Below are 26,434 nucleotides of genomic sequence, written 5' to 3'. Positions count from 1 at the left end.
ACTAACTGGACTCCTAATGCTACATTCACCGTCTTTGGAGATTAGAGCTTTTCCCAAATTCCATGCTGCAAATGCAAGACCTCAAATTTGATGTCCATGCCAATTATCCAACCAGCACTGAGACAGCTTAACTTCCAACATGATGTCCAACAACAACAGAAGCTCTCAGGTCAGCTGTGCTAAACAATGACAGAAATAACTACAAATGATGACACTGATTTTCATATTTTCCATCATTTTATTTACATTTAATCACTTTTTTTTTTAGAAGTTTAACACAACTTTCCCAATTTCTACAGCAACAAAATATGGATGAAACCACATAGATCCATCACGTATTTACTGAGGAAAATAAAAGTCTGAGGTGTTAAAAGCCATCCAGTCCACACAATTCAGACACTGCAGCGCATCAGGCACCAGAACTACTGTCAATAAGTGTTCAAGTTACTTTAAAATGTCACGAAAACATGAACGCTCCCAAACGTCAGAGAGTAGATACATTTACAGAAGACGATGCCCAGCTAAAATAGAAGCAGAAGTAACCAATGATTTGTTCTGCCAGAAAAAAAAGCACTAGACTGAATAAAGATCAAATTGAAAAGGCTGCACCATGTATGACCAAGTAGACCAAGACACCAGCAGAGGGCGATATTACATCAAAAATAGGCCTGTCTTGGTACTGCAACAAGACATCCTTATACTTTTGAAGGCAGAAAAACACAAAGTCTTTTATTCTAACATACTGGACTCATCAACTGTATTTACACTGAATCTAAATGTGCTAACGTAGCCAGAAACAAAGTAAACAACAACAACAACAACAATTAATTTGCCACTCCATTAACCTACAGTATCTCTGCCAGCACTACCCACAATATTCACTAGATGGCAGCAATACACCATAATAACTTCGGTTGCCTGTCCCCATTAGAATTTTTATTTATTCTAGTTTTTGGCAATGCAGGAATGATTAAGGAGGTCAAACATCCTTCAAGTTAAAATGAAAAAGAAAAGAATCTCCCAGTTATTGTTCCAGATAAAGTTAAGTTGTGTGTTTTTTCTGTGAGCCTGTGTGAGATTCAGAGCAGGACGATAAAGCAGCCCAAAGCTGAATCTGAGTTGAAGTGTTTGACGTGTAAATAAAATTCTCAAGCACGAGGCTTCAGATTCACATTTGCACAATTGAAACGTTCACCCACGGCCGTTGGGATCTTGCTCACTCCATCGAAAGCTGCACACTCTCCTGGGCCTGAGTCTGCTGCTGGTCAAACTTTCGTGCTGCAAAATAAAAGAGCGGAAAGGTTTTAGCGTTTGGAATATGAGACATTTTCACACACATATCTATGCCAAGGCTGATGCATGAGCGTTCTTAAATATACACAGATAAGCCACAACTTGATCTACAGTGCCAGAATCTGTCAAGGGCTGGATATATTAAGCAGCAAGTGAACGGGCGGTTCTTGAAGGTGATGATGAGCGAAGGATCTAAGGATCTAATCCACTTTGACAAAAACCAAATTGTAATGGATAGATGACTGGAGGGTCAGAGCATCTCCAAAACATGAGGCAGGTCTTGTGGGGTGTTCCTGGTATGCAGTGGGCAGAACCTAGCAAAAGTGCCCCAAGAAAAGACAACAGGCTAACAGAACAGATTGGCACTCTTGTAGGTAGGACACGCGAGCAGCAATTAGAGCTCTGGGCTATTGATGGCAGGGTTGTGGGTTCGATACCTGGGCTCGGCAAGCTGCCACTGTTGGGCCCTTGAGCAAGATCCTTACCACATCCACATCCTTATCCTGTACAACATCCGGAGAATTCGACCCTTCCTCTCTAGAGAGGCCACCCAGGTGCTTGTTCAGTCTCTCGTCACTTCCAGACTTGACTACTGCAACTCTCTTCTGGCTGGCCTCCCTCTGCGCACCATCAGGCCCCTGCAACTCATCCAGAATGCAGCGGCACGGGTCGTCTTCAATGTCCCTAAATTCAGCCATGTCACTCCACTGCTGCGTTCTCTCTCCACTGGCTTTCTGTAGCTGCCCGCATCAGATTCAATACCCTGACGCTGGCCTACAAAGCCAAGAACGGACCAGCCCCTCCGTACCTGATGGCAATGGTCAAAAGCCGATCCGCACCAAGAGCCCTTCGAGCTTCAAGTACGGCTCGGCTCGACCCGCCATCCCTCAAAATCCGCGGAAGACAAGCGTCCAGGCTTTTTTCTGTCCTGGCACCAAAGTGGTGGAACGAGCTTCCCCTGGGTGTCCGAACGGCCGAGTCACTCGCTGTCTTCAAACGCAAACTGAAGACCCACCTCTTCCGAGAGTACTTGGACGAATGGAGTACTATGGTCGCCTTATTGTCTTGTGTTTAGTAATGTCTAAAGCTTAGAGGTATCTTTGAACTATTAGTCTATTCTAAGTAGCTGAGATTTTCTTGGGTAAATAGCAAAGCACTTTGTAAGTCGCTCTGGATAAGAGCGTCTGCTTAATGCCTTTAATGTAAATGTAATCCTTCACCTTCTATGCTCCTCTGTGTTAATCCAGTTTATAACCAATAATCGTCTGCACACCAGTTTAAAACATCGGGCAAATCTAAACATCTAAAGCGTCCCTAGTAAATAAGAGAAATCCCAAACCCCTATCCCAGCACGCTGAGGCCTTTCTGATTCTGACTCACCAAGAGAATACATTTCCAGCTGCTGCCTTAACCGAACCTTCTGCAAACTGTCGTAGAAGTTGGGTTCAGGTGTGGCTGCAACCGTGGGTGGCATTGTGAAGATGCGCATGATCTTCCTTTTATTCCTGCAGAGAAATTATATTATATTATATTAAGAGATGATGAACACTCTTAAGAAATAGTACCTCCCATTTAGATACCCAGTAATGCTGCAGTTATAGCATACAGTTAGGAAGCCACTAGTGCTGGGTAATGTATCGGTTATGATGATTACAGATAGACAGATAAATATAATAGATAAATATAATAGATAAATATAATAGATAGAATAGATGCAACTCTGTCTTCTGTAATATTAATATTCACTGGATATTGCTTTGTATAGTCAGTGTACAGCCATCATATGTATAATGCAGCTAATAATGTAAAGTAGTGTTCGTTATTAATGCATTAATCAGAGAGTTGACTACAGCTTGTGTTACATTATAAGAGAAACTGGTGGGTCTTACTTTCTGGCGTACATCAGCAGCGCAAAGCTGACCAGAATGACCAGCAGATAGACGTTGGTGGCTTCATTCCACGCCTCATGCACTGAATAATCCACAGACTCCTCATTCGCCATCACCCCGTAGCCTCCCATCACCTCTGAAATCAGAGCCTTTTATATGAATAAAGAAAACTGGCCTGAAAGACTGGAAATAAACACAGCGATCTCCAAACACACCACCAAACACCAGCCTCACCTACACACGGTTCATTTCCTGCTGGCGTCATTTTTTTAACATAAAAGTCTCTTTTCTTTTGATTTGCAGAACAAAGTTGTTTTTAACATTAACATTGAGAGTCTTTACTAAACCCTTAAATTATTAAGTTACACTGGAGAGTAATATAACAAGTTGTAATAATGTAATTAATCAAATATGGCCACGTGAATGAATATACCGAGGCCATGATATAATACTGTAGCTATACTGACCCGCACGCGTTAATATATTGAGGCCAAGAGCTTTACTATTAGGCCACAAAATAATATACTGAGGCCATTAAATAATAATAATAATAATAATATCCTAAGACCACAAGTTAATATACTGAGGCCAGGAAACAACATATTGCTGCCATAAAATGATGTATTACGGCTCCAAAATAATATATTGAGGCCACATAATAATATATTGAGGCCACAAAATAATATATTGAGGCCACAAAATAATTAACGTGTTTGTGGCATTATTAAAAACAACCACCATTCGATTTTTATTTCATTTATATTTAATTTAATATAAGTTCCGTTTTTTTTTTTAAGATTTGACACATTACAGAAAAAAACTGAAAGCTATCTAACATAATGAACATGGATAATTAAGTTAATTTAATTTATTTTTATTATTCGTGTGTTTCTGGTTTTTATGCTTCGGCCAGATGTAAACAGGAAGTAAAACTCTCATTGTGATTGGTTGAACAGAGGGGGCGGGTCAGTTTCCCGGCCGCTGATAGGCTGTGCTGTCAGTGGTCGGTCAGCTGCAGGAGCTCAGCGTGGCGGAGGCTCAGTTTCTACTCCTTGAGTTCGAGTTTAGTTTATAGCTCATAAGTTAAAGATGTTCTGTCCAGCCGTGATGAGGCTTATTCGTCCGTCTGTTTTGGGCTCGTTGGTAAGAAATGCCATCAGTTTTCATTCTGAGCTCCAGCAGCTCTCCGTGTTTGAACGTGCAGTATGGTAATCTGCTATGTTTAGGTGTTTTTGTCAGTCTGTCTAATACAGTTTCTTTCATGTGTGCTCATTTTGCCTTATTCTAGGCCTTTGACTTATTAATATAACTGATTAATATAAGATCGATTACTCCGTACAGCTGCAGTTGACTTTAGATGTGATGAACTTCATGAACCTTGGTTGTACAGTACTGTGCAAAAGTTTTAGGGACCTGTAAAATGACAGTAAAAAAGAAAGCTGCTTATCTGAGCAGCAAGTGTTAATTTCCTCAGTAAAGCACTAATATTACAATAAATACTAATAATAACATTCCTACAGAAAGTCGGTTGGTTGTTGGTTCTCCATCACTGTGTTCATTAAATCATCTCCAAAGTTCTCCTCTCTCATGGAGTCTAGTATTATTTAGAGTTCTCCTCAGATCAACACCTGGTTTGGTGGTAAATCAGGGCTTAATGATGGTAAATCAGGTGAGCTGCTGCTGCTGCTGCTGCTGCTGCTGCTGCTGGAATTGAGCACATCCACACTGTGCTGGCTGGACTGGGGCGTCCAGGAGAAACCTTTAAAGCCTCAAAGCTTAAACAAACTCTTATGGAAATGTTCACCTCCCATATTTAGCCTCTACTGTAGGTCCTTGAGCTAAACTGTGAGGATGAACACAGCTACAGCACCAGTTCTAGTGCATCATCCCTGAGACCCAGATGAAATACAGGATGTTGATTAAATGCAGTACATTTTCTTATTGTGATCGGGACTGTGGATTTACTCAAAGATTGACTGGTGATGATGATGATGATGATGATGGCTAACCATATATCATATTGCATATTCATATGTTTGCAGTCTTCCCTTCTGTTGAAAAGCAGCGCGTGCCACAGGATGCCCACCAGTCTCCGGTGCTACAGCAGCAATGAAGAAGAGAGAATCAGCCGCTATCCAGTGCCTTACAGGAAAAACCTGCCATATGACATAGTGGAGCTGATGGAGGAGGTCGAAACAAAGGCAGGGCATTCATTAATGTCTTTCTGCCATTATCTGCTTTGTGTGTGTGTGGTCATATTCAAACCCTTAAAATCCTTATGGATCTATGGTTATTTGTCTTGGTCATTTAAGCACACAGCTCTTTACACTGTATGCATCAAAAGTGTAGGCTGCATTTCTCAGCCATTATGTCCCTTACAAAGAATACATTTATTCCAGGATGCTGTTGGTATACGTCTGTCACTGAAATGAAAACAAGCAAGTATGCCTTCAGTTCACTTTTAATGTACTGCAGGCACTGTATCAAAGAGAACCAAAAATATACTTAAGTGTGCTTTGCTTATTATGAAAGTTGTGAAAGGTATATTTGTTTATGTATATTATATATATATATATATATATATATATATTATATTTGGCCTGGTACTCTGTGTACAGCGGGTGAAAAAACTATTTTCTAAGTAAATGTATTTCTGAAGGTGCTGTTAACATGAAATTTTACCAGATGACCAGATAACAACCCATCCATCCACACATGCAAATAAATCAAACCATAGATGTGAAAGAAAATGAAGAAATGAAGTTGTGTGTACTAATGAGAAATGACCCAGGGAAAAAGTATTAAACACTCTTACTGGAATGAATTTAATACTTTGTACAAAAGCCTTTGTTGGTGATGACAGCTTCAAGACACCTCCTGTACGAAGAAACGTCTTGCATGTGGTGCTCAGGGGTGAATTTTAGTATATGGCAAGTATTCTTGCCATATACGTAATGTTTTAGACATAAATGCTTTAGGGCTGGGCGATATGGTAAAAATGTTTATCACGATATTTAAAGAACTTTTCACGATATTTATAGCAATACATTCGATCGCAGACAGAATGCATCAGTGGTGGCAGATTCTTGAAAATTACTATTCAGATATTCTCTCAGACTGAGTACAGTTATTTTTATTTTAAGTGTGCCGCACTTCATCCAATTGAAGCAGACTAGTAGTTATTGTTAATATTGTGCATCACAATAACAAAATTGATCACAATACGATAAAATATCTTCAAACTGCACAGCTCTACTTGGCCTGTGTGTGTTTTTTTTGTTTTTTGTTTTTTGTTTTTTTTGGGGGGGGGGGGGGCTTAAAGAAATAGCTTAAAGAAATAGTACATGGGTGGAATTGGGTCTGAATCTTATTAACCCACACAAAAACATGTGAGTTATTGTAACAGACTTGATTATTACTGGCTGATTACATAAGCCATTACCATACATATACACATTATGGTGGGAGGAAGGTGGTTATATTTGGGTAGTAATAATAACAATATCTAAAAGGCCAGGGTTGCAGCAACAGCTACCAAACGATATCCTGTATCTCCCTAATATGACCTCTTTCTCCAGGGTGGCTTCTTGCCTAACGTCTTCAAGGTTCTTGCTCATCGGCCTGAAGAGTTTCGCGCTTTCTTCGCTTACTATAACGCACTGATGAATAAGGAGACTGGTAAGACACTCAGTATTATTGGAAACTGACATATCACATTGGTACTTTTCTGCAGCTTCTGTGGATCTAAAAGAGCTAAATATTGGATGTAATTGTATCCTTGCTGGAGAAAGATCTCATTTCATTTCAACTTCTTTGCAGGAGGATTGTCAAAGGCAGAACGAGAGCTGATCGTTGTGGCAACTAGTGCTCATAATCACTGCCTGTACTGTGTGGTGTCTCACAGTGCACTGCACCGCATCTACTCTAAGAAACCCATGCTAGCTGATCAGGTAACGTCCCTTTCCCACTGCCTTAACCATCATACACTCACATTAAACAACACAAAGTTGTTAAGTATTCTTATTTAGACTTGCTTATGTGGTTTAGCTAAAAGCTGGAGTAATAGCCACCTTGAAGCCCAAAGCCTTTTGTCCATGTATATTTACAGATAAGTGTATACAGCAGTGTCAGAAACCCCATGAGCAAGGCTATTTCAGATTACTTAACGGCACAGCAGCGTTGGAGGTAAGTGTTTATTTAGGAATGCATTTGCTAAGTGCTGTACTTAAAGCAACATTATGCAGCAATTATACCCTAAAATAGCAGCTTCAGAATAATGATGATGCTCCACTGACTGTAACAGGGAGAATGGCGTCTCTGTCATTCCCACTCCAGGCCAGAAGGCCGCTACAGCGCTATGGAACTTTGGTGAAGCAGCACGAAACCCCTCGCCAAAACTGTGTAAAACTGTGTTACAACCCAAGTCATATATGTATAAAATCCTTTAACATAGGGTTCAGAGTGGCTTCCCTGTCTAATGTGCTACCAGGGGGTCCGGGGGTCGAAAAGCTTTGCCATCGGTGGCTGGAGTCCGAGAGCACAATTTGCCGTGCTCTCTCAGAGTGAGTAAATGGCACTCTCTCCCCTCATCACTCTAAAAGCAATGTTGGCACGGGCACCTGTTAGCTGATGCAGTGGAGCTGGGGAGTCTGCGCTTTCCTCCGAGTGTGTCAGTTGCCTGGCAATGCTGCATGTAGCTGCTCCCCCATTAGATTTAAAACCTTAGACGCTGGCCTACAAAGCCAAGAACGGACCAGCCCCTCCGTACTTGATGGCGATGGTCAAAAGCCGATCCGCACCAAGAGCCCTTCAAGCTTCAAGTACGGCTCGGCTCGACCCGCCATCCCTCAAAATCCACAGAAGACGAGCGTCCAGGCTCTTTTCTGTCCTGCACCAAAGTGGTCTCCTTATTGACTTGTGTAGTAGAGTCTAAACCTAGAGGTATCTTTGAATTTTTGGTCTGTTCAAACTAGCTGAGGTTTTTCTTGAGTAAATAGCTAACTTTTGTAAGTCGCTCTGGAGAAGAGCGTCTGCTAAATGCCTTAAATGTAAATGTAAATGTAAAAAAGAGGCAGAGGCTGACTTTACATTTAACAGAGGAGTGCCTGTCTGGAGCATTACAAGTACTAGGGGAAGCTACAAAGGGGTGAGTTAACTGGCAGGACCAAATTGAGAGAAAAAGGGAAACAAAATATAAATAAATAAAATTATTTATATATATATATATATATATATATATATATATATATATATATATATATATATATATATATATATATATATATCCTGTAAACCCACGGCTCAGTCATGCTTCTTTTGCTTCAGCCTCTGTATCACTCAGCATGTCAACAAAGACATGTTTATAGCTGTCCATAGAGGGGTCCTCATAGCATGATTTGTATTTTTGACAATGGGGTTACTGTAAATTACACTGTAGGGGGAGCCCAAGAGCAAAAAACACCAATTCTTGCATAATGTTGCTTTAAGTATATACTACTTGTTAGCTACATTAGCCTCGTAACCAACCTTCAACCATCACAAATGTCTTACCTGATCAATTCTGATTGAGATTAGGAGCAGTTCTGTCATTTAGATTAGTTGGCAAACTAGTGCCCATGATTCCACAGTCTTGTAAATAAATGATTGTGTCTTATAGATGATTGGAGATTTTGATTAAAATCCTGATCCTGCAGGTGGTAGTTAACTACCAGGTAGCAGATCTGTCGGCGCGGGAGCGTGCCATGCTGGACTTTGCTCTGGCCGTGTGTCGCAGTGAAACCCTGACTGACGCACACTTCAGCTCTCTGGAGGCGCATGGCTTTGACCGGGAGGACATATGGGACATTGCTGCCATCGCTGCATTCTTTGCCATGTCCAACCGCCTGGCCCACCTCACCGACATGAGACCCAACACAGAGTTTTACAACCTGGGCAGAGTGCCCAGAGACAAACGGCCAAACCTGGATGAGAAGGACAGTGGGTCTTAGATCCATCAGATCTGTCCTTAGAGTCCAGATCGCCTTCTTTTTTGTCTGATTGCTGGTAGTTGATTTAACAGATGCTGCAACTGATTGACGACTGTCCAAACAAACCTGGGGCTGCTTTCATAAAAACTTTTCTTGATTATATTCACTGTTTCTCCTGCTTTTGTTGGAGTAACTGCCTCTACTGTCCAAGGAAGAAGGCTTTCTACAAGCTAAGCTGTGAGGATTTGATTGCATTCAGCTAGGATGATCCCCACCCTACCTCACCCCTCAACTCCCCAACTCATCCCAAAAGTATTAGATAAAGCACCCACCATCATTTTAGAGAACACAGGTCCACTTCTTCAATGCTCCTCTAGCCCACAGCTGGCATTAGGCGTGGTACTAATGGCAATGGTTCATGTACCAGAGAGTCCTATTCTATTGGCAGTACTTCTCTACAAGGACTAGACAAGCATTTGTGATGTGCACATCTGTGTCAGCAATGGGTACAACGTAAAGTAGCTGAATGCATTCATTACAAAGGTTGTCCACAAATATTTGGACATAATCTTTGTCAATGATGTTGGTCTATGTCCCTGAAGCGGCCATAGTCAATTTTACATGACCATTTTCCAATCTTCCCTCGTGATCCCTTCTAAATAGCAGGCTGTTTTTGTCAGAGGTGTGTGAATGTTCTCTGCTCTGATTGGCTGCACTCTTCTGAAAGCATCCATCGCTGGAACACTCCTTACTAAACCTTCTTTGTGAATGGGTGGGGCTAAGTGGGCAGTGTGGTGACCTTATGAAGGAGGTAATATGTCTAAATTATTTAAGGAAATAAATGTTGTTGTTCTAGCAAAACCTTGCATCTCTGAAATGGTTCCTTTACAGGAGAAAGTGGCAAAAACACACAGATTCTAAGTGAAATGTATGTTAATCAGATCATCAGGTCATTTCTGTTGGTCGCCCAGTGTAACAGACGTTTATCATGGTTGTGGAGTTTGATATAGAAGAGTGATGATAAGCAAGTGGAGGAGTGTGGTGAATGGCGTGCCTTGGATACCCAGGATCCCTCAAGAGCAATCACAAATCAGGGAAAGGAAATTCTTTTTATTAGAAAGTTTTGGAGACCAGTGTTTTATCAAATCTGCTGTATGAAACTCAATAAACACAAAAAATTATAAAATTACATCTAAAAATATTGCATCTGTTAAATGTTCCTGCCTCACAATCATAAATGATTTGTCAAAAATGTGGCATTGTTCTCTGTAGTGAATTTTGTTTCGTGTGTGTGTGTGTGTGTGTGTGTGTGTGTGTGTGTGTGTGTGTGTGTGATCTACTTATCTCATAAGCCATCAAATAAGAGGCTTTCCCTGTAGCATTAGGGAGGAAAGATCACAAGAGAAGTGGGATATTAGAATGAGAGTGAGGGCTCTAACGTATTGCCGTGTGTCTGTTGTTTTAAACTGTCTGCATTTAAACCGTTTTACTTATTATCATATGTTTATTTTGAATGTGCCAAATATATTTTAATGCATTCCACTAAAATATGCTGAAAGGTTTAATAATTAAATGAATTATTAAATTATTTATGAATAATTTAATAAATAGTAGTGTGTTTATTACATGCAGTGTTGGGATGTAACAGAATACAAGGATCCAGAATAGAGAAATGAGCAATATGAATCACTGTGCTGATCAGTCATTTAGTGACTGCTCAGTGTTATTGAGCTGTGTGTGTGTGTGTGTGTGTGTGTGTGTGTGTGTGTGTTCAGGGCATGATGTTACACAGTGTAAATAAAATATTTCATTAGTTTATTTTAACTTAGTTTAACCAGACCAGCCTCCTTGTATCTCTATTAAACTGTATCTCTCTTAATCAGTGGCTTATGGCCTGCCGGCAGGCTGAACGTGTTATTACACACTTCTATTACCAAAAAATAGCCCCACCAATTTCTTCCTGTAGTTATAAGCGGAGTAATACACCTTAGTGTGTCATAAGCCTTTCTGCATTATAGCATGAGTTCTTAATGGCAGACTCAGACATTTATACCCTTATGTACACTGCATGTCCAAAAATATCCAGAGACTGCTTCTAAATAGTGCACTCACCTACTTTAAGCATCACCCATTGCTGACACAGGTGCTCAAATGCACACACCACTGGCCTAATCTGCAGCCCATGAGCCTATGGTCACCATACCCTGTACAGAGGGTCTCTGGAGTGATGCCACTCCATCCAGAACCTTTGTGATGGGCCAGAGTGGCGTCTAGATCCATCCAACATCAGTACCTGACCTCACTGATGCTCTCGTGGCTGAATGCAATCAAATCCTACATCTACATCTACATCTAGGTATCATGTTGATACCTACATCAGGTATCAACATGATACCTTCCCAAACGAGTAGAGACTGTTGGTGCAGCAATAGGGTGGAAAACTCCATATGGGTGCCCTGGATTTCAGGAGAAACGCTGGACCAGCTGGTGTCTGCAGGTTTCCCCCATGTTTATGTAACCAACGCCGAAGCTCAGCCAAATGATGCGGTTGCTAGGCGACGAGCCGTGCTGCTGTAGCGGACGAGTTCTGGTCTCTGATTGGCTACGGTTCTCCACGCTGTCACGGGATTGGCTGAGCTTGAGTCAGTCAGGGGCTTGACTTCTCCATCTGTGTGTAGTGGGGGAGGAGTCTATGCAGCAGATCGTAAAGGCTCCGTTTACTCCTCCCTCGGTGTCGTACGCGCACACACACACACATACACATACACACACACACGCACGCACGCACGCACACACGCACGCACAGATACACCTACACAGAGGGTAATTTGGCAACAGGAAAGCCACAGTGACCTGCGATAATCTACTATACAGAGGGATGATCTGGCCAGAGGAGTGGTCCTAACAGGCCAGCGCGCGCGCGCGAGTGTGTGTGAGTGTGTGTGTGTGTGTGTGTGAGCAGATTCTGGAGAAATTCTGTGTACATGACGTGCTGTTCTTCACTCGGAATTCCTTCTCCCCCATAAGGCTTTGCGGTGAACGGATGTGCTGATGGAGGAAGAATGGATGCTTCACTGCTGTCTGTTCACACACTCACACACACACTCTCTCTCTCACACACTCTCACACACACGCTCACACTCAGCGATGGGACTGAATGAAGAAGTCAGCACCTACGGATTTGAGCATGGCTGCCATAACAACAATGTAACTGACTGAAGGTAGGAGGTAGGAGAGGGGCTGTGTGTGTGTGTGTGTGTGTGTGTGTGTGTGTGTGTGTGTGTGTGCTATACACACAGATGTTTATGTGTCTATACCATAGTTCTAGTAAGACCAGATCTTCTCTAGGCTGCTGTGTAACCAGTGTTACTGTAGTATTACTGTAGCATCTGGACCATGATGATGATGATGATGATGATGCTGTGTTTCAGAGGTTCCATAGATGAGCATGGCTGTGGTTTTGCAGTGTAGCTGGATTATACACCCATCAACGGTTCTCCAGGGTTCCTCTACTACATATATTGGTTATCTGTGGAACCTTCAGCACTCAATGCTCCATTTGAATGTGTAGATGGTTCTTCTCTGTGGTGGAAACCAGTGGTTTAGGGAATCAAATTAAATGGTCCAGCCAATCTTTTTGAGGAACTGCATAGAACAGGGATGCACCGATCTGGTTCTGGTCCTGGTTCTGGTCCTGGTTCCGATTCCAACTGAAATGGACTATTTTTTGTGCTGACAGCTCACACTGTAGTAGCTACAGGCTACAATAATGCATGAAATACTCAATATAGCATAGCACAGTAGCATTTAGCGTAGTGAATAACACACATGCTCTTTAATGACCCTGCTGGAAAAAAATCAACATGGCCAGATCAAGCTGGTCAAGCTGCTTAAACTCTTGGTCAGCACAGGGTATATTTTTCATATGTTTTTCTTTGAGTTTAATGGTTTAGTTGGTCTACCAGCATGACCAACCTGACCAAAATAGTCCACCAGTATGACCAAGCTTGTTGACCAGCATTGTCACGTTGGTTGATTAGCATGACCACACTGGTTGACCGGCATGACCGGCCTGACCAAGCAGGTCCAACAGTATGACCAACATGACCAAGGTTGTAGGCCGTCATGGCCATATTGGTTGACCTTCATGAACAGCATGACCACGCTGGTCCAACGCTGGTCCACAGAGTGGTCAAACAGCTTAACCAAACTCATCAACCAGTATGACCAGCTTGACAGCCAGCATGGTCAAGTTGGTCATGCTGACAGACCAGCTGAAAACACACTGAAACCAGCTGGTTTACCAGAGCAGGCATGTTATCACCTCAATGTCCAGCTTTTCAACATAGACCATCCAAGACCAGCTTAGATCACCTGAAGCTGAAGCTGGTCTTGTGGTGGATTCTTGGCTTTTTCAAATTCTGTAAATCCCAAATTTAAATATCATGAAATCAAACCCAGAGATAAATATTGTCTAAGAAGCAGCTTGAACACAAACCGGCATTTGATGATTGCCTGTTTGGAGCAAAAACTGCTGATTCTTTCAGTTCCTGTAATGGCTAATTTTGTCCTCCCCTTTTAATGGAGCCTTTTTTACATAGATATCTAGAGAGGCTGTATAATATGTCTGTATGTTTTTTTTAAATGTACTGGCAGTGTAAAGGAGAAGCTCATATGTGCGTATGTCAAAGCCTGATGTTTACAGCTGGTTTGGATGTTTGAGAAGACCAGTCCCTTCTTTTTTGGTTGAAATCCATGAAAAATACCCAAAATGCAGTACTTTTAGCTAGATTTAAGTTCAGGTTTAGATGATGCCAACACAATCAGGGGTGCTGCCAGGAATTCTGGCCCCCATGAAAAGATATTAAACTGGGCCCCACAGCTCTTAACAAAATTGCTTCCTTGCAAAAGAAATCTACTAGTATAACAACAGGGTTTTTCGGGGATCCTTTACTACATGTATTGCTTATCTGTAGAACCTTCAGCACAGAACCTTCAGTTCTCCATTTGAATGCATGAAGGGGTTTATCTGTATTTCTCTGTGTTGGAAAACCAGTGGTATTTAGTTCTTCTGTTTTGGATGTTTGAAAAGTCCAGTCCCTTATTTTTTTTTTGGTTGAAATCCATAAAAAATACCCAAAATCTAGTATTTTAGCTAGATTCAAGTTCAGTTTGGTTTGGGTGATGCCAACATAATCAGGAATTCTGGCCCCGAACTCTACAATTCTGCCAAAATATCTCTATGTGGTGTCGACCAGAAGAGAACGGGTTCCGCTTTCGAGTCTTGGTTCCTTTCAAAGTTTCTTCCTCTCAATCTGAGGGAGTTTTTCCTTGCCACTGTTGCACCATATAAATAAATTAGAATTTAATTTAACTGAATATTCTCAATACATTTTTGGGGATCCCAACCAGCGACCCCACACAATCATCCAATTTAATTCCCATTATGTTGTTTTAGGACTGTGTTGGGAAATGTGCGGGGAAGGAACCCCCCTTTATTACAGGAGGCGTGGACAGCAGCTACAGGAGAATGTGTGGGAAACGTCATGAACACATGACAAAGTGGTGTTAGTCATCAAGGCCAGAGAAAGACCTGCACAATACTGTTAGACACACCATTTTCCTTCAGCACTGCTCCTCTAGAACAGTGGTTCCCAACTGAACCACTGAAATGTGCAGGGCAGGGGGTCCTCCAGGACCAGGGTTGGGAACCTGAGGTGGAGGTGGTGGAACCACTGAAATGTGCAGGGCAGGGTTGGGAACCTGAGGTGGAGGTGGTGGAACCACTGAAATGTGCAGGGCAGGGGGTCCTCCAGGACCAGGGTTGGGAACCTGAGGTGGAGGTGGTGGAACCACTGAAATGTGCAGGGCAGGGTTGGGAACCTGAGGTGGAGGTGGTGGAACCACTGAAATGTGCAGGGCAGGGGGTCCTCCAGGACCAGGGTTGGGAACCTGAGGTGGAGGTGGTGGAACCACTGAAATGTGCAGGGCAGGGTTGGGAACCTGAGGTGGAGGTGGTGGAACCACTGAAATGTGCAGGGCAGGGGGTCCTCCAGGACCAGGGTTGGGAACCTGAGGTGGAGGTGGTGGAACCACTGAAATGTGCAGGGCAGGGTTGGGAACCTGAGGTGGAGGTGGTGGAACCACTGAAATGTGCAGGGCAGGGGGTCCTCCAGGACCAGGGTTGGGAACCTGAGGTGGAGGTGGTGGAACCACTGAAATGTGCAGGGCAGGGGGTCCTCCAGGACCAGGGTGGGGAACCACTGATGTGGGTCTTTTGTATGAGTGTGCATGTTGTGGGAATGTAATCCGCTTTTAATATTCCAAACACACTCAGTGGGACATGTCTATGTCTATGGTCCAGACAACAGTCGAGCATGTGGGGGGTCTGATCTGGGATTTTGGCTCATAATCGTCTGTTTATGTCGGATGTCTGATGAGGATTAGATTAGCTAATCTCAGGCCTCAAACCCCCCTCTGTGTGTGTATGTGTGTGTGTGTGTGTAGCAGGTTGATCCTGTGCTGTGGGACTGACCCACATGTTTAAATAACTTGTATTTAGTCATGTATCACAGCAGACACTATATGCTGCTATAGATCATCTCTGCTGTCAATCCTTACTGACACCCCTCCCACCCCTCCTCTTTCACAGGATTGGTTCAGCTGTAGACCCGCCCCCTGTCCCACTCCAGAATGTTGAGCCCTGTTCTCTGTTCCGAGCTTTCGGCGCTGGAGCCGGAGTACACAGAGGGTAACTACACCACAACTGCACTTACCTGGACACTAATCAGCCATAACATTAAAACCCCCGAGAGGTGAACTGAAGAACGTTGATTGTATGGTTACAGTGTCACCTGTTCAGAGGTGGGGTATACAAATAAGGCAGTAAGTTGAACAGTCAGTTATTAAAGGTGACGTAGGTGTTAAATGCAGGAAAAATGAGCAAGCATAAGAATCTGAGCCACTTGGACGAGAGCCAGATTGTGATACCTAGATGACATCAGGCAGGTGTTTTGAGGTGTTCCCTGTATTCAGTGGTCAGTACCTTCCAAAAGTGTTGCAAAGAAAGACAACCGGTGAGCCAGTGACAGAGCCATAGTCGGCTCATTAATTAACTGGGGGTGTGATCCCCCAGAAGAGCTATACTGTAGCACAAACTGCTGAAGCAGCCAATGCTGGCTATGTCTTGTGGAGTCCATGCCTCAAAAATGTGACATAAGAGAGGGAACTACACAGTGATAGGCTGAGATGATGTATTTCATTCATCCCCGGCCTACAAGGCTCCTGTCCACACCCACAAACACACTAATGGATGACCTGGAGTTATGAAATAGCTTGGGAAAGTTTGGGAGAAGGACCACACTCAAACTGCTCCTCTCCATTATCACACACCCTAGAAAACCTCTCCTACTCCCTCACCTTTGGGCGTCACCCAAATCCTCATCCCACCGCCCCCTGCTCAGACTCTGGGGGGGGGGGGGGGGGGGGGGGCAGCTTCCTTTTTCATCAGCTGAAGCTGCCCAAGTCTCCAGCCCAAGTCTCTCCGAGTTCCCCCTCAGAGTGAGCATACTCTGCACTTTGCAAACGGAGCCAATAAACCATTCATCATGTTGCCTTGTGTACAGCGTGTCAGATTTGTGGTGACACATTAGAAGCTACTCAGAGGATGAGTAATCGGCCCACTAAAGCCAGAGTGACTGCTGAGATTTGATTAGCGTGAGTTTAACAGAAAGCACATCTGGATGCTGGTTCTTGCCTATTCTTAATTATGGTAACCATGGCACTGCCCATAGAGCGTACTCACACACACACACACACACTGCAGTTCTGAACAGGGTGTATCTTTCCAGCAGTGTCTGAATTGGGGCTGCAACAAAGAACTGTGTTGATAATGGAGTAATTTATCGGTGAATGTAGTTTTAGATATTTTCTAATGCTGGGGGGCTTCATACCCCTCTAGCCCACGCCTGGCATTAGGCATGGTGCCAATTGGTTGTTTGTTCTCACCCTGACTCAGCTGATGTCATCTCTGCGGTGGAGTTCAGCCAATCAGGAGAGTTCCTGGCCACTGGTGACAAGGGCGGGAGAGTGGTCATCTTCCAGAGAGAACCTCAGGTACAACGGTTAGCCACACACCTGGCACCTGAAGCAGTAGTGCATGATGAGCTTCTGCTGTTACTGTATACAGCTAAAGGTTAGACTGGATATTTTCAGTGGATCTCTCTCTCTCTCTCTCTCTCTCTCTCTCTCAGGGGGAATATAACGTGTACAGTACGTTTCAGAGCCATGAGCCAGAGTTTGACTATCTGAAGAGTTTGGAGATCGAGGAGAAGATCAATAAGATCCGTTGGTTACCTCAGCTTAACTCCGCCCACTTCCTCCTCACCACCAATGGTAATGCTCAGGCCAGGCCTGAACTATTACAGCATCTACTACTAATTTCTAGCATCTACTACTTTTTTTACAGGGTATTAAAGAGCATATCCATCCTCAGTATTAGCAGTTTTCCGGGACTCTCAGGGGTTGATAATGAGCGTGTGGAGGCGGAGCTTAGTAAAGAGCAAATCTGAGGCCTTTCTGCCTCATGCATAGCTATGGAGACCAGTGGGAGCGACAATATTTGGAACTACATAAAAGTGGGAAAAATGGCAGTATTTCACAACTAATTGCGCCCCCTAGAGGTTGAACTGACTTTTAGACCGTTTGGGGGCGCACTAGCCAGGGTTGGGACAGGCATACAATTGCTTTATGTAACATTTACTCGCAGTTTAAATACATTTATCCGACAATGTTTGATCAAATTATTGTACTGTTCAAAAGTATGGATTCTCATATTTCTCATATTGTTATTTATGCGCAAAAAAACACTGCATAATTTTTATGGGTAATACTTCGTTACCCCCTGCCAGTGTCAGTATTCTCCGGTAACGCCTACATCAGTCTCATGTTCCTGTCCGTCTTAGCCCACTCCTCAACGAAGTGGAAGTCTGGTGATTTAGCTGGTCCCAGTGTTTGTCCATCATGTCTGTCCAACTGGTCACACATATCTGGACCTCCAGGTGTCGTCCTGCAGTGTGATCCTGAAGTGTCAGCGATGGGCTCTGCTCTAACGTGAAGCATGCGTTCCTGGAATACTGAGCTAATGGAATAGTGGACAGGAACTCTCTCAGGAGACGGGTGTAATCCTTACCTGACAGGATTAACACTGGTATTAAGGCAAAGGAGCACATAACCAGGTATTAAAGGAGAAATGACGCATGCAACCGGGGAGCTTAAAATAATCAATTTTCGGATGTACAGTAGATTTAAGTCGTCACTGTCAAGACAAAAACTTGTATCTCCAATTTTTGGCTTTTTGCCATTGTTTGAAACTGGCAGCATATTCTATCTTATATAATTATACATGTTTAATAGGGTGAGGGCGACTGTATTTATATGAGCTAATGCTTTTCCTGTTACAGCTATTAAGAGTGAAAATTGTTATTGCGTAGGTTGCTCCTGTGTAACTACACAGTTACAGAGACACATATAAAGTGGGGCCAAAATGATATACACACACACAAAAAAAATATATATATAAATTTTAAGAGAAAATGATCATTTTAATAGATAATAATCTACATATATATATATATATATATATATATATATATATATTGATATTTATTTTTTAATTTAATTGTATTTATTTTGTTTAGATTTGTTTTTCTGATTTGTTAGGTAGCCCTGTTTTATCCATTTATTTTGTTGTTTTACTACAGTTTTACTTAATAATTTTACACTTAAGTTCGTGGTCTTATTTGCATGTTCTTGCTATATTTTTATGTATAGTCATACATTGTGTACTTACATGACCCTTCTGTATGAATCTTAACTACATTGTAAACAAGGCTAACCCTCAATGTATTCTGAGTTTAACCCCTTAACACTCCAAGACTTATTACACACTAAAGTGTGTTACTCAGTAACTACAGTGACTTCTGTACAAACTGGTGGGGCTGTTCTTTCAGCCATAGTCAGTTAAATAAGGAGTTAAATAAAGGTTGGGTGATTGGTATGCATATGCAGGACTGCGCAGAGGTTTTAGGCACCTAACCACATTCTTTAAAATCATTTCTCCCAGCAGTGACAGTCAGCGGTTTTACTGTACAAGCTCCAGATCCCAGACAGTAAAAAAGGAACAAGAATTTCTAATTCTGAAGAAAGTAGTTGAGATCTGAGGTGGATGAGAACTATAAATAGTGCTAGACTCCCATGAGGAGAGCTTTGGAGGTGTTTTAATGAACACAGTGATGGAAGATCACGACTTTAAAGGAATGTTGTTTGTATTTATTCTAATATCAGTGGTTTATTGATCAAATAAACTGTTAAAGCCCAGATAAGCAGCTTGTTCATCAACATGTATGTCCATGAACTGTGTCCATGCTTTCAGATAAGACCATCAAGCTGTGGAAAGTGAGCGAGAGAGACAAGCGGCCTGAAGGCTACAACTTAAAAGATGAGGAGGGTCGAATGAAGGACATTTCTAAAATCACTTCTCTTCAGGTGTGTGTGTGTGTGTTTTGCAATAACAGTTATGGGATTATCACAGGTGTATATTGTTCCTATAAGTCATGATCTGAGTGTTTCTGGGTATGTGTTTTTCGGTGTGTTGCCGTAGGTCCCGGTGTTGCGGCCGATGGATCTGCTGGTGGAGGCGTCTCTGCGGCGCGTGTTTGCGAATGCTCACGCCTATCACATCAACTCCATCAGCATAAACAGTGACTGTGAGACGTACCTGTCGGCTGACGACCTGAGGATCAACCTGTGGAACCTCGACATCACAGACCGCAGCTTCAGTATCCTACACAGCCCTGTGTGTCTGTGTGTGTGTGGGTTGGGTGGGGGGTCGCTTTGGCCTCCGTTGGCCTGACTGAGGTCAGTGCGTTTGTCTACGCTTTCTCAGGACTCTCTCATCACGTTGTCTGGTCTGGTCTGACTGGTCTTGGTCTAGCTGTTCCTTGTGTGTCCAACTTTCTGATGGTAGATGCTCTGTAGATGCTCTCAGCTGTAGCAAGAGTTACCTGTAGTTCTCATGATGACATTGTGGCGTGTGGTTCTGCTCTTGGGCTGAACTTGCTAGGATGTCCTGACCTGGCCGTGTTGGTCAGTTGTTCCACTTGTAAATGATTTAGCGGACAGTGGAGGCCTCAGAGAGCTCTTAGGATCTGGCCATGGTGATCTTCACCACTCACTTTAATCCACAATCAAGAGCAACTGTGTGTATGTACATGGCTCCATGGGTTTTCTTTAACGCATCTCTCAGACATAGTGGACCTGAAGCCGGAGAACATGGAGGAGCTCAGCGAGGTGATCACAGTGTCTGAGTTCCACCCTCACCACTGCCACCTGCTGGCCTTCAGCAGCAGCACAGGCACCACACGCCTCTGTGACATGAGGTCTCGCGCACTGTGTGACCAGCATGCTAAATGTGAGTGCCCCTCATACTGATTACTATTATTCTTTTTTTATGATTTATTAAGTACAACTACACAATATGGACAAAAGTTTTGGGACACTTGCTCCTTCATTGTTGTTTTCTCCCAAATCAAGGGTTTTAAAAATAGTCTATCCTGCTTTTGTAAGATAGTAACTGTCTCTTTTGGCCAGGGAATAATTCTTTCTACTAGGTTTTGGAAGAACATTGCTGTGAGGGTTTGATTGTATTTAGTGACAAGAGATTTAGTGAGACCAGAATGTTGGATGATGATCACCACCCCACCTCATCATCCCCAACTCCCCAATTTATCACAGAAATATTAGATGGAGCACCATCCATCATTCCAGAGAACACAGTTGCTGCTTCACACTGCTTCACAGCTCAATGCTGGGGGGCTTTATACCCCCTAGCAGCATGATGCCAATAGGTTCATGTTTATCTGCTGCAGAGAGTCCTATTCTATTGGCAGTACTCAATTCTCTACAAGGACTAGACAAATAGCCGAATGCATTCATTAGAAGGGGTGTCCACAAACTAGGGTATTTGGTCCATTGTTGCCAGTTTGTTATGTGTGTGTTCCATGTCAGTGTTTGAGGAGGCCGTGGACCCAGCCAGTCGATCGTTCTTCTCGGAGATTGTCTCCTCTGTGTCAGATGTGAAGTTCAGCCACAGTGGACGCTACCTGCTGACCAGAGACTACCTCAGTGCTAAAGTGTGGGACCTCAACATGGAGAACAAACCAGTAGAGACATACCAGGTCATACACACACTCACACACACACACACGAGATGGCACTATGAGCCCAATTGCTTGTCATTTAGAAATTGCACATCTGTCACTAGATGGCACTGTAGGGTTTAACAGACATAGGTTTAAGGTAAGTAAATCAGTAATTGATGCTCATCAGCTCAGATATTTAAATACTCGTACTTTTCACCATTTTGGGGCTTTAAAACATCAATAATAATAAAACATAATCATAAATAATACATTAGTAATATATAATAATACATTTGTGCTATGAAAATTGTTTATGTTTTAATGTGTGTGTGTGTGTGTGTGTGTGTGTGTGTTTACAGGTCCATGATTACTTGCGATCCAAACTGTGCACCCTTTACGAAAGCGACTGCATCTTTGATAAGTTTGAATGTGCCTGGAACGGAACAGACAGGTGAGAACCCCACCCCTGACATTCGTTCAGAAGTTTGGAAACACCTCCTATTATAGTTCTTTTTGTTATTTAATGTTCAACACTGTATACAGTTTGGATTGAAATACACTACATGACAAAAGTTTGTGGACATTCTTCAACAAAACATTATTTCAAAACAATTTTTTAAATTATTATTATTTTTTTAATTATTATTATACTTTTTGTTTCATGAACCAGATTGTTTCATGTAATTTTGTTTTCTTATGAGACACTAACAGCTCGAGCAAGTCAGAAAAACAGGAAATAGTGGCAGAGATCATACAAATAGGACAATTCTGTATTCCTTGGTCATGAAATAGCAAAAATATTAGCTTAATGCTATTTAACATGAAATTTACTGATGTTTTTAAACATAAATCTGTTTAGTCTATTGATTCCTAACCTTAGAGCACGACATACTGACTCTGTCTCAAAAGAAATCAACTCCAAAAAGGCTCCGAAACTTCACAGGAGGAGGAAATGCCTTCTTATCTTTCACTGGACATCAATGAAGAAAGATTACTAGATTAAATAGATTTACTATTTAAGATTTAACGACTACTAAGTAATTTCAGAGCATTTCTATTGGTCCATTCATCACAAAAGTGTGACACAATATAAAGACTGACTGCCGGATTGAAATTATGTAAAAAAAAAAGAAAGAAAAAAAGATATCATTTTGTGTAACAGTGTTACAGCATTAATGGCCATTAAGTACAAATGACTGATTTGCAGAAGCTTTTAAATAGAACATGCTCCACTCATAAAAGGTAAAAAATAGTCTGTTTCCAGAACTGAAAAGCTGCAGAGAAATGGGACTCCTAACAACCATGCAAGACCAAGCAGACATAAAAAACAACACATTTACATGTTATTGCTGTCGCACAAAAGTCTCATATCTCTTTAATGGCAGCTTTACAGGAGAAGAAAAAAACCTTCTTAACTTTCAATGGAGGTCAATCACGAAAGTGTGACACTATATAAAGGCCGACTGCCAAAAAAATGGAAAATGGAGGTTTTTGCATGACTGTGTTTCATTAAAATGGCCATTAAGTACAAAGGACTAATTTGGAAGTCAGTGTAAATGTGAAGTAGTTTTAGAGCATTTCTATTGGTGCATTCATCATAAAAGTTTGATCCGATGTGAAGAACGACTGCCAGATTGACATTATGTCAAAAAGTGAAAAAGGCAAAAATCGACATGCAAGTTTTTTTCATGATAGCAATAGTTGATCATTTAATTGATACAAAATAAATTATTTTTTTGTATAAAATCACCACAGTGTGTATTGTCTTGCAACCCATAACAGACATAAATAAGAATATTAAGTAATTTGACGACATGACGACACCATTAGTCCAGATTTCTGGACTTTCCAGACTTTCTGTCCACTCATCTGTCCCTCTCTGCCTCCCTCCGTCTTTCTCTCTCTCAGTGTAATCATGACCGGCGCGTATAATAATTTCTTCCGGATGTTCGACCGGGCCAGCAGGCGGGACGTGACCCTGGAGGCGAGTCGGGAGGTATGTAAGCGCCGGGCTGTGCTCCGGCCTCGCCGCGTGTGTGTAGGGAGGAAGAAGAGGGACAGTGATGTCAGCGTGGACAGTCTGGACTTCCGAAAGAAAATCCTCCACACTGCCTGGCACCCAACGGACAACATCATCGCCATCGCCGCCAGCAACAACCTCTACATCTTTCAGGACAGGCACAGCCACCACGGACACCACGCGGGACACCATTTAGAGCAGGACAGGCCTCCGCAACTACAGGACGCACCTACCGAGTGAAATCGCCCACTGCTTGACAGGAAGACGTCCCTTTATTAACAGGACACACCTTGTCTATGAACAGACACAACACTTTTTGACCTGGGGCCTTTCTTTCTCGTGTGACACGTTTTAGGACACGCCAACCAGAAGCGGAGGGGTTTTGTTTTGTTTTGATTTTCTTCCTTTGTTTTGTGTCTGTCAGCATCAAACCCTGTCCCTGTTAGTGTGTCTTTTCTTTGTGATATTTTGTGAAATTCAGTATAAATACATTATTAATACACTCTTAATTTACACAGAACTCACTCACCACTCACTAGCCACCAACACATGTAAAAATAACGCTGCTACCAAAGGGGTTCTTTTGAGTAATGCTGCAATAGAACCATTTTTAGTTTCATAAGGAACTATTTTATAAAGAGCTGTGAGTGTGAAGAACCTTCAAATTGGTAAGGAACTGTTCTGTCCCCTGTCTTTTCTGTGGAGAGATTTTTCACATTATTTTTCTCTAGTTGTCCTCTGTTGGATTTAAGTTGGACAGGACCAGAAATGTGGCCCATCTGACGTCAGATTGTCCTGAGAACACACACACACACATATATATATATATATATAGTATATAATATTGGTAGATCCTTATTCTGTGGCATATCTTTAGTATTAAAAGTATAAAAAAATACAGGTTTATTCATTTAAAACCAGTAAACAGAGGCTTTGGAAGTATTTGAAAGGTTCTTTACACTCAATTCTTGTACAAAAATAATCTTTATGGAATATCTTTATGGAAAAAAGAATACTTGGTAGCACCTTTATTTTAACAGTATACAAACCGTATAGCATGTAAAAGTGTGCAAAAGCCAGAGACCTTCTTTAATGAAATATCCAGGAGCTTGTTATGAGCAATTTCCTAGATGTTAAGGGAAAAGCTAGAGGAGAGTAGTTGAGTTTCCAAAGCTGGAGTTCAAGTAAATAAAATTAAAGCAACACTATGGAAAATTGGCATGTCTTGCTCCTGTACTCCCTCTACAGTCAGGAAGTGGAACTCACACTTTGAGCCACCACTACACATTTTTCTGGACAAGCTGAGAGATACAGAACTGTCCCTCAACAACAATGCTATTCTCCCTATTACAAGTGTTACAGTTGAAAGAAAATCCTGGGGTGGATTTTTACTTTCTGGACCTGAATTTCCGGAACATCTCTACCATTTGCAACACAGCATCGACGATGACACGGCAGTGGCATGGTAGTATATGTGATAAGTTTAAAGAGTGGGTCCACCATCCAAAAAAATGACCAGTCAAAAGCAGACCTGCGGTCAGAACCTCACCACTGATGCCACTAATGGTCACGTGATGGCTGACACAACAGATGGCCTACAGCCTCGGCACACCAACAAAGGGGTGTTGTCTAGTAAAGTGGCTAGTGAGTATAGAAATGCAATAGAAACAGTTCATTATAAATACACATGAGCCTAACGATGTCCCTAAATAATGTAATGCTGGATATTCTAACTATGGTTATGATTGGGAATGTATCTCCTTGCTTCAGCTCTCTCGCTGTCTCTCGCATGTGATGTAATACAAGGAGACTCTAGTAACCCAGGACGAAAAAGGCAACTCACACACTGGCGGCCTGTCAGTGTCTAAATCACTATTGCATGTTTACACTTCTACTCTTCATTAAAGGGGCTCATCCACTGACCACGGTTGATCCATATTGGCAAAGATGAATGTAAATGAATCGGACCCTTTCTAACGTCTGAACAGTTCCCCACTGTCTGTTGGCTCTACTCAGGTTTTGTGTCTCCATGGGCCTGGGCAGGAGCGCTCAGGAGACATCTTCCTGATATCAGCTATGATATCAAAACTCAAGTAATACAATCGTCAGAGTGAACAGCTGAACGCAGAAGGAGCGTGGGTTTGAAGGGGAGATGCTGAACGCTGGGCTTTTGAAGGACTTCTTACAGTTGCTGTGCTTTGGTCTATTGATGTGATGTTATATGGAAGTGTCCACAAGAGGGTATCTGTGCTGATGAAAAAATGTGAATAAAGACAGTAATTTACTAAAACTGCTACTAATTCTGCTGCCTTTAAGGGTCCATATGATGGTTTTCTCTTAACTTTTTAACATGAAAGAGTGTGGTGTAGTTAGGCTTGGGTAGTTAGCCTTGTTCTTTAGTCATCTTTAGTCACCCATCTGCAGAGCTGCAGTTCTAGACCAGCAGATTCAGACCTGCAGTTTCCAGGCCTGCCATTGTCTCAGATGGCATCTAGCATCGTGCAGTTTGAAGATAATGCTGTGGTTCCAGGTTGAAGATGCTGGAACAGTGTTTACACTAAACATTAAACACAACCCGCTGAGGATGCTGCTGTGTCTCTCATAGAAATCCCAACTTTTAGTTTTTAGCCAAGCCTGAGAGTAGTATCATGTATGTATGTATGTCATGTTAAATGCTTATTGCAACTTTGGTTTTATTTATTATTTAGTTTCCCTAGACAAGAGAGTCTCTGGTGTTGTAACAACCTGTTGTGAATAATCAGAAATACAGATTATTTTTAAATAAACAATTAAAAAGAATTACAAAAAAGATCATTAGTTAAGAGGAAGAGAGTTGCCCATTGATCCTGAACCTTTTTAGCCAAGCTTATAACCCAATCACTTTATTTTTACTAGGTTGTGAGTTTGTGAAGCAACTTAATTTTGAATAAGGCCAACATCAGTATAATCCTTATTGCTTTTTGGTCATCATTTATAAGCACAGCTAAAATATTTGAAATTATTTACAAGCACTTTTTATTTTTTTGGATTAATATAGGCATGTTCCTTATTACATATCTATGAACA

The 26,434-nt window shown here is 42.1% G+C and overlaps 3 protein-coding genes across 4 annotated transcripts; 2 read left to right on the top strand and 1 right to left on the bottom strand.

Moving 5' to 3' along the window:
- Nucleotides 1-218: 218 nt before the first annotated feature.
- smim19 (small integral membrane protein 19) lies at nucleotides 219-3,431 on the bottom strand. Its single transcript, XM_072663604.1, has 3 exons — nucleotides 3,183-3,431; nucleotides 2,674-2,798; nucleotides 219-1,278 (listed from the first exon to the last, which is right to left on the bottom strand). The coding sequence occupies exons 1-3, from the start codon at nucleotides 3,311-3,313 to the stop codon at nucleotides 1,217-1,219; spliced, it is 318 nt and encodes a 105-aa protein (XP_072519705.1). The 5' UTR covers nucleotides 3,314-3,431; the 3' UTR covers nucleotides 219-1,216.
- A 771-nt stretch (nucleotides 3,432-4,202) lies between these two features.
- On the top strand, nucleotides 4,203-10,690 carry LOC140541041 (uncharacterized). The gene is made up of 5 exons (XM_072663552.1): nucleotides 4,203-4,325; nucleotides 5,225-5,383; nucleotides 6,761-6,860; nucleotides 7,002-7,132; nucleotides 8,876-10,690. The coding sequence occupies exons 1-5, from the start codon at nucleotides 4,272-4,274 to the stop codon at nucleotides 9,167-9,169; spliced, it is 738 nt and encodes a 245-aa protein (XP_072519653.1). The 5' UTR covers nucleotides 4,203-4,271; the 3' UTR covers nucleotides 9,170-10,690.
- Nucleotides 10,691-11,864: 1,174 nt separating this feature from the next.
- On the top strand, nucleotides 11,865-25,661 carry ppp2r2cb (protein phosphatase 2, regulatory subunit B, gamma b). 2 transcript variants are annotated; one of them, XM_072663643.1, is made up of 11 exons: nucleotides 11,865-12,080; nucleotides 12,176-12,369; nucleotides 15,801-15,899; nucleotides 17,166-17,263; nucleotides 17,401-17,542; nucleotides 19,581-19,693; nucleotides 19,809-19,986; nucleotides 20,454-20,618; nucleotides 21,215-21,384; nucleotides 21,708-21,799; nucleotides 23,257-25,661. In XM_072663643.1, the coding sequence occupies exons 3-11, from the start codon at nucleotides 15,842-15,844 to the stop codon at nucleotides 23,606-23,608; spliced, it is 1,368 nt and encodes a 455-aa protein (XP_072519744.1). In that variant the 5' UTR covers nucleotides 11,865-12,080; nucleotides 12,176-12,369; nucleotides 15,801-15,841; the 3' UTR covers nucleotides 23,609-25,661. The 2 variants fall into 2 exon arrangements, with proteins under 2 accessions (XP_072519744.1, XP_072519745.1); XM_072663644.1 differs by having other exon boundaries at nucleotides 11,865-12,369.
- The last annotated feature ends 773 nt before the right edge of the window (nucleotides 25,662-26,434 follow it).

The sequence above is a fragment of the Salminus brasiliensis genome, chromosome 19 (assembly GCF_030463535.1).
Source record: "Salminus brasiliensis chromosome 19, fSalBra1.hap2, whole genome shotgun sequence".
Taxonomy (NCBI): Eukaryota; Metazoa; Chordata; class Actinopteri; order Characiformes; family Bryconidae; genus Salminus; species Salminus brasiliensis.
This window is presented reverse-complemented; position numbering and strand designations above follow the sequence as displayed.

What these genes read in the sequence shown, in the direction of transcription:
- smim19 (XM_072663604.1), bottom strand. Translation starts at nt 3,313, where the DNA reads ATGGGAGGCTACGGGGTGATGGCGAATGAGGAGTCTGTGGATTATTCA. An exon ending in CTGCTGATGTACGCCAGAAA is followed by an intron (nt 2,799 to 3,182) that starts GTAAGACCCACC and finishes ATTTCTCTGCAG; the next exon opens with GAATAAAAGGAAGATCATGC. An exon ending in GCTGGAAATGTATTCTCTTG is followed by an intron (nt 1,279 to 2,673) that starts GTGAGTCAGAAT and finishes TTTATTTTGCAG; the next exon opens with CACGAAAGTTTGACCAGCAG.
- LOC140541041 (XM_072663552.1), top strand. Translation starts at nt 4,272, where the DNA reads ATGTTCTGTCCAGCCGTGATGAGGCTTATTCGTCCGTCTGTTTTGGGC. An exon ending in TGGAGGAGGTCGAAACAAAG is followed by an intron (nt 5,384 to 6,760) that starts GCAGGGCATTCA and finishes CTCTTTCTCCAG; the next exon opens with GGTGGCTTCTTGCCTAACGT. An exon ending in AACCCATGCTAGCTGATCAG is followed by an intron (nt 7,133 to 8,875) that starts GTAACGTCCCTT and finishes CTGATCCTGCAG; the next exon opens with GTGGTAGTTAACTACCAGGT.
- ppp2r2cb (XM_072663643.1), top strand. Translation starts at nt 15,842, where the DNA reads ATGTTGAGCCCTGTTCTCTGTTCCGAGCTTTCGGCGCTGGAGCCGGAG. An exon ending in GGAGCCGGAGTACACAGAGG is followed by an intron (nt 15,900 to 17,165) that starts GTAACTACACCA and finishes ACCCTGACTCAG; the next exon opens with CTGATGTCATCTCTGCGGTG. An exon ending in CATCACAGACCGCAGCTTCA is followed by an intron (nt 19,987 to 20,453) that starts GTATCCTACACA and finishes CGCATCTCTCAG; the next exon opens with ACATAGTGGACCTGAAGCCG.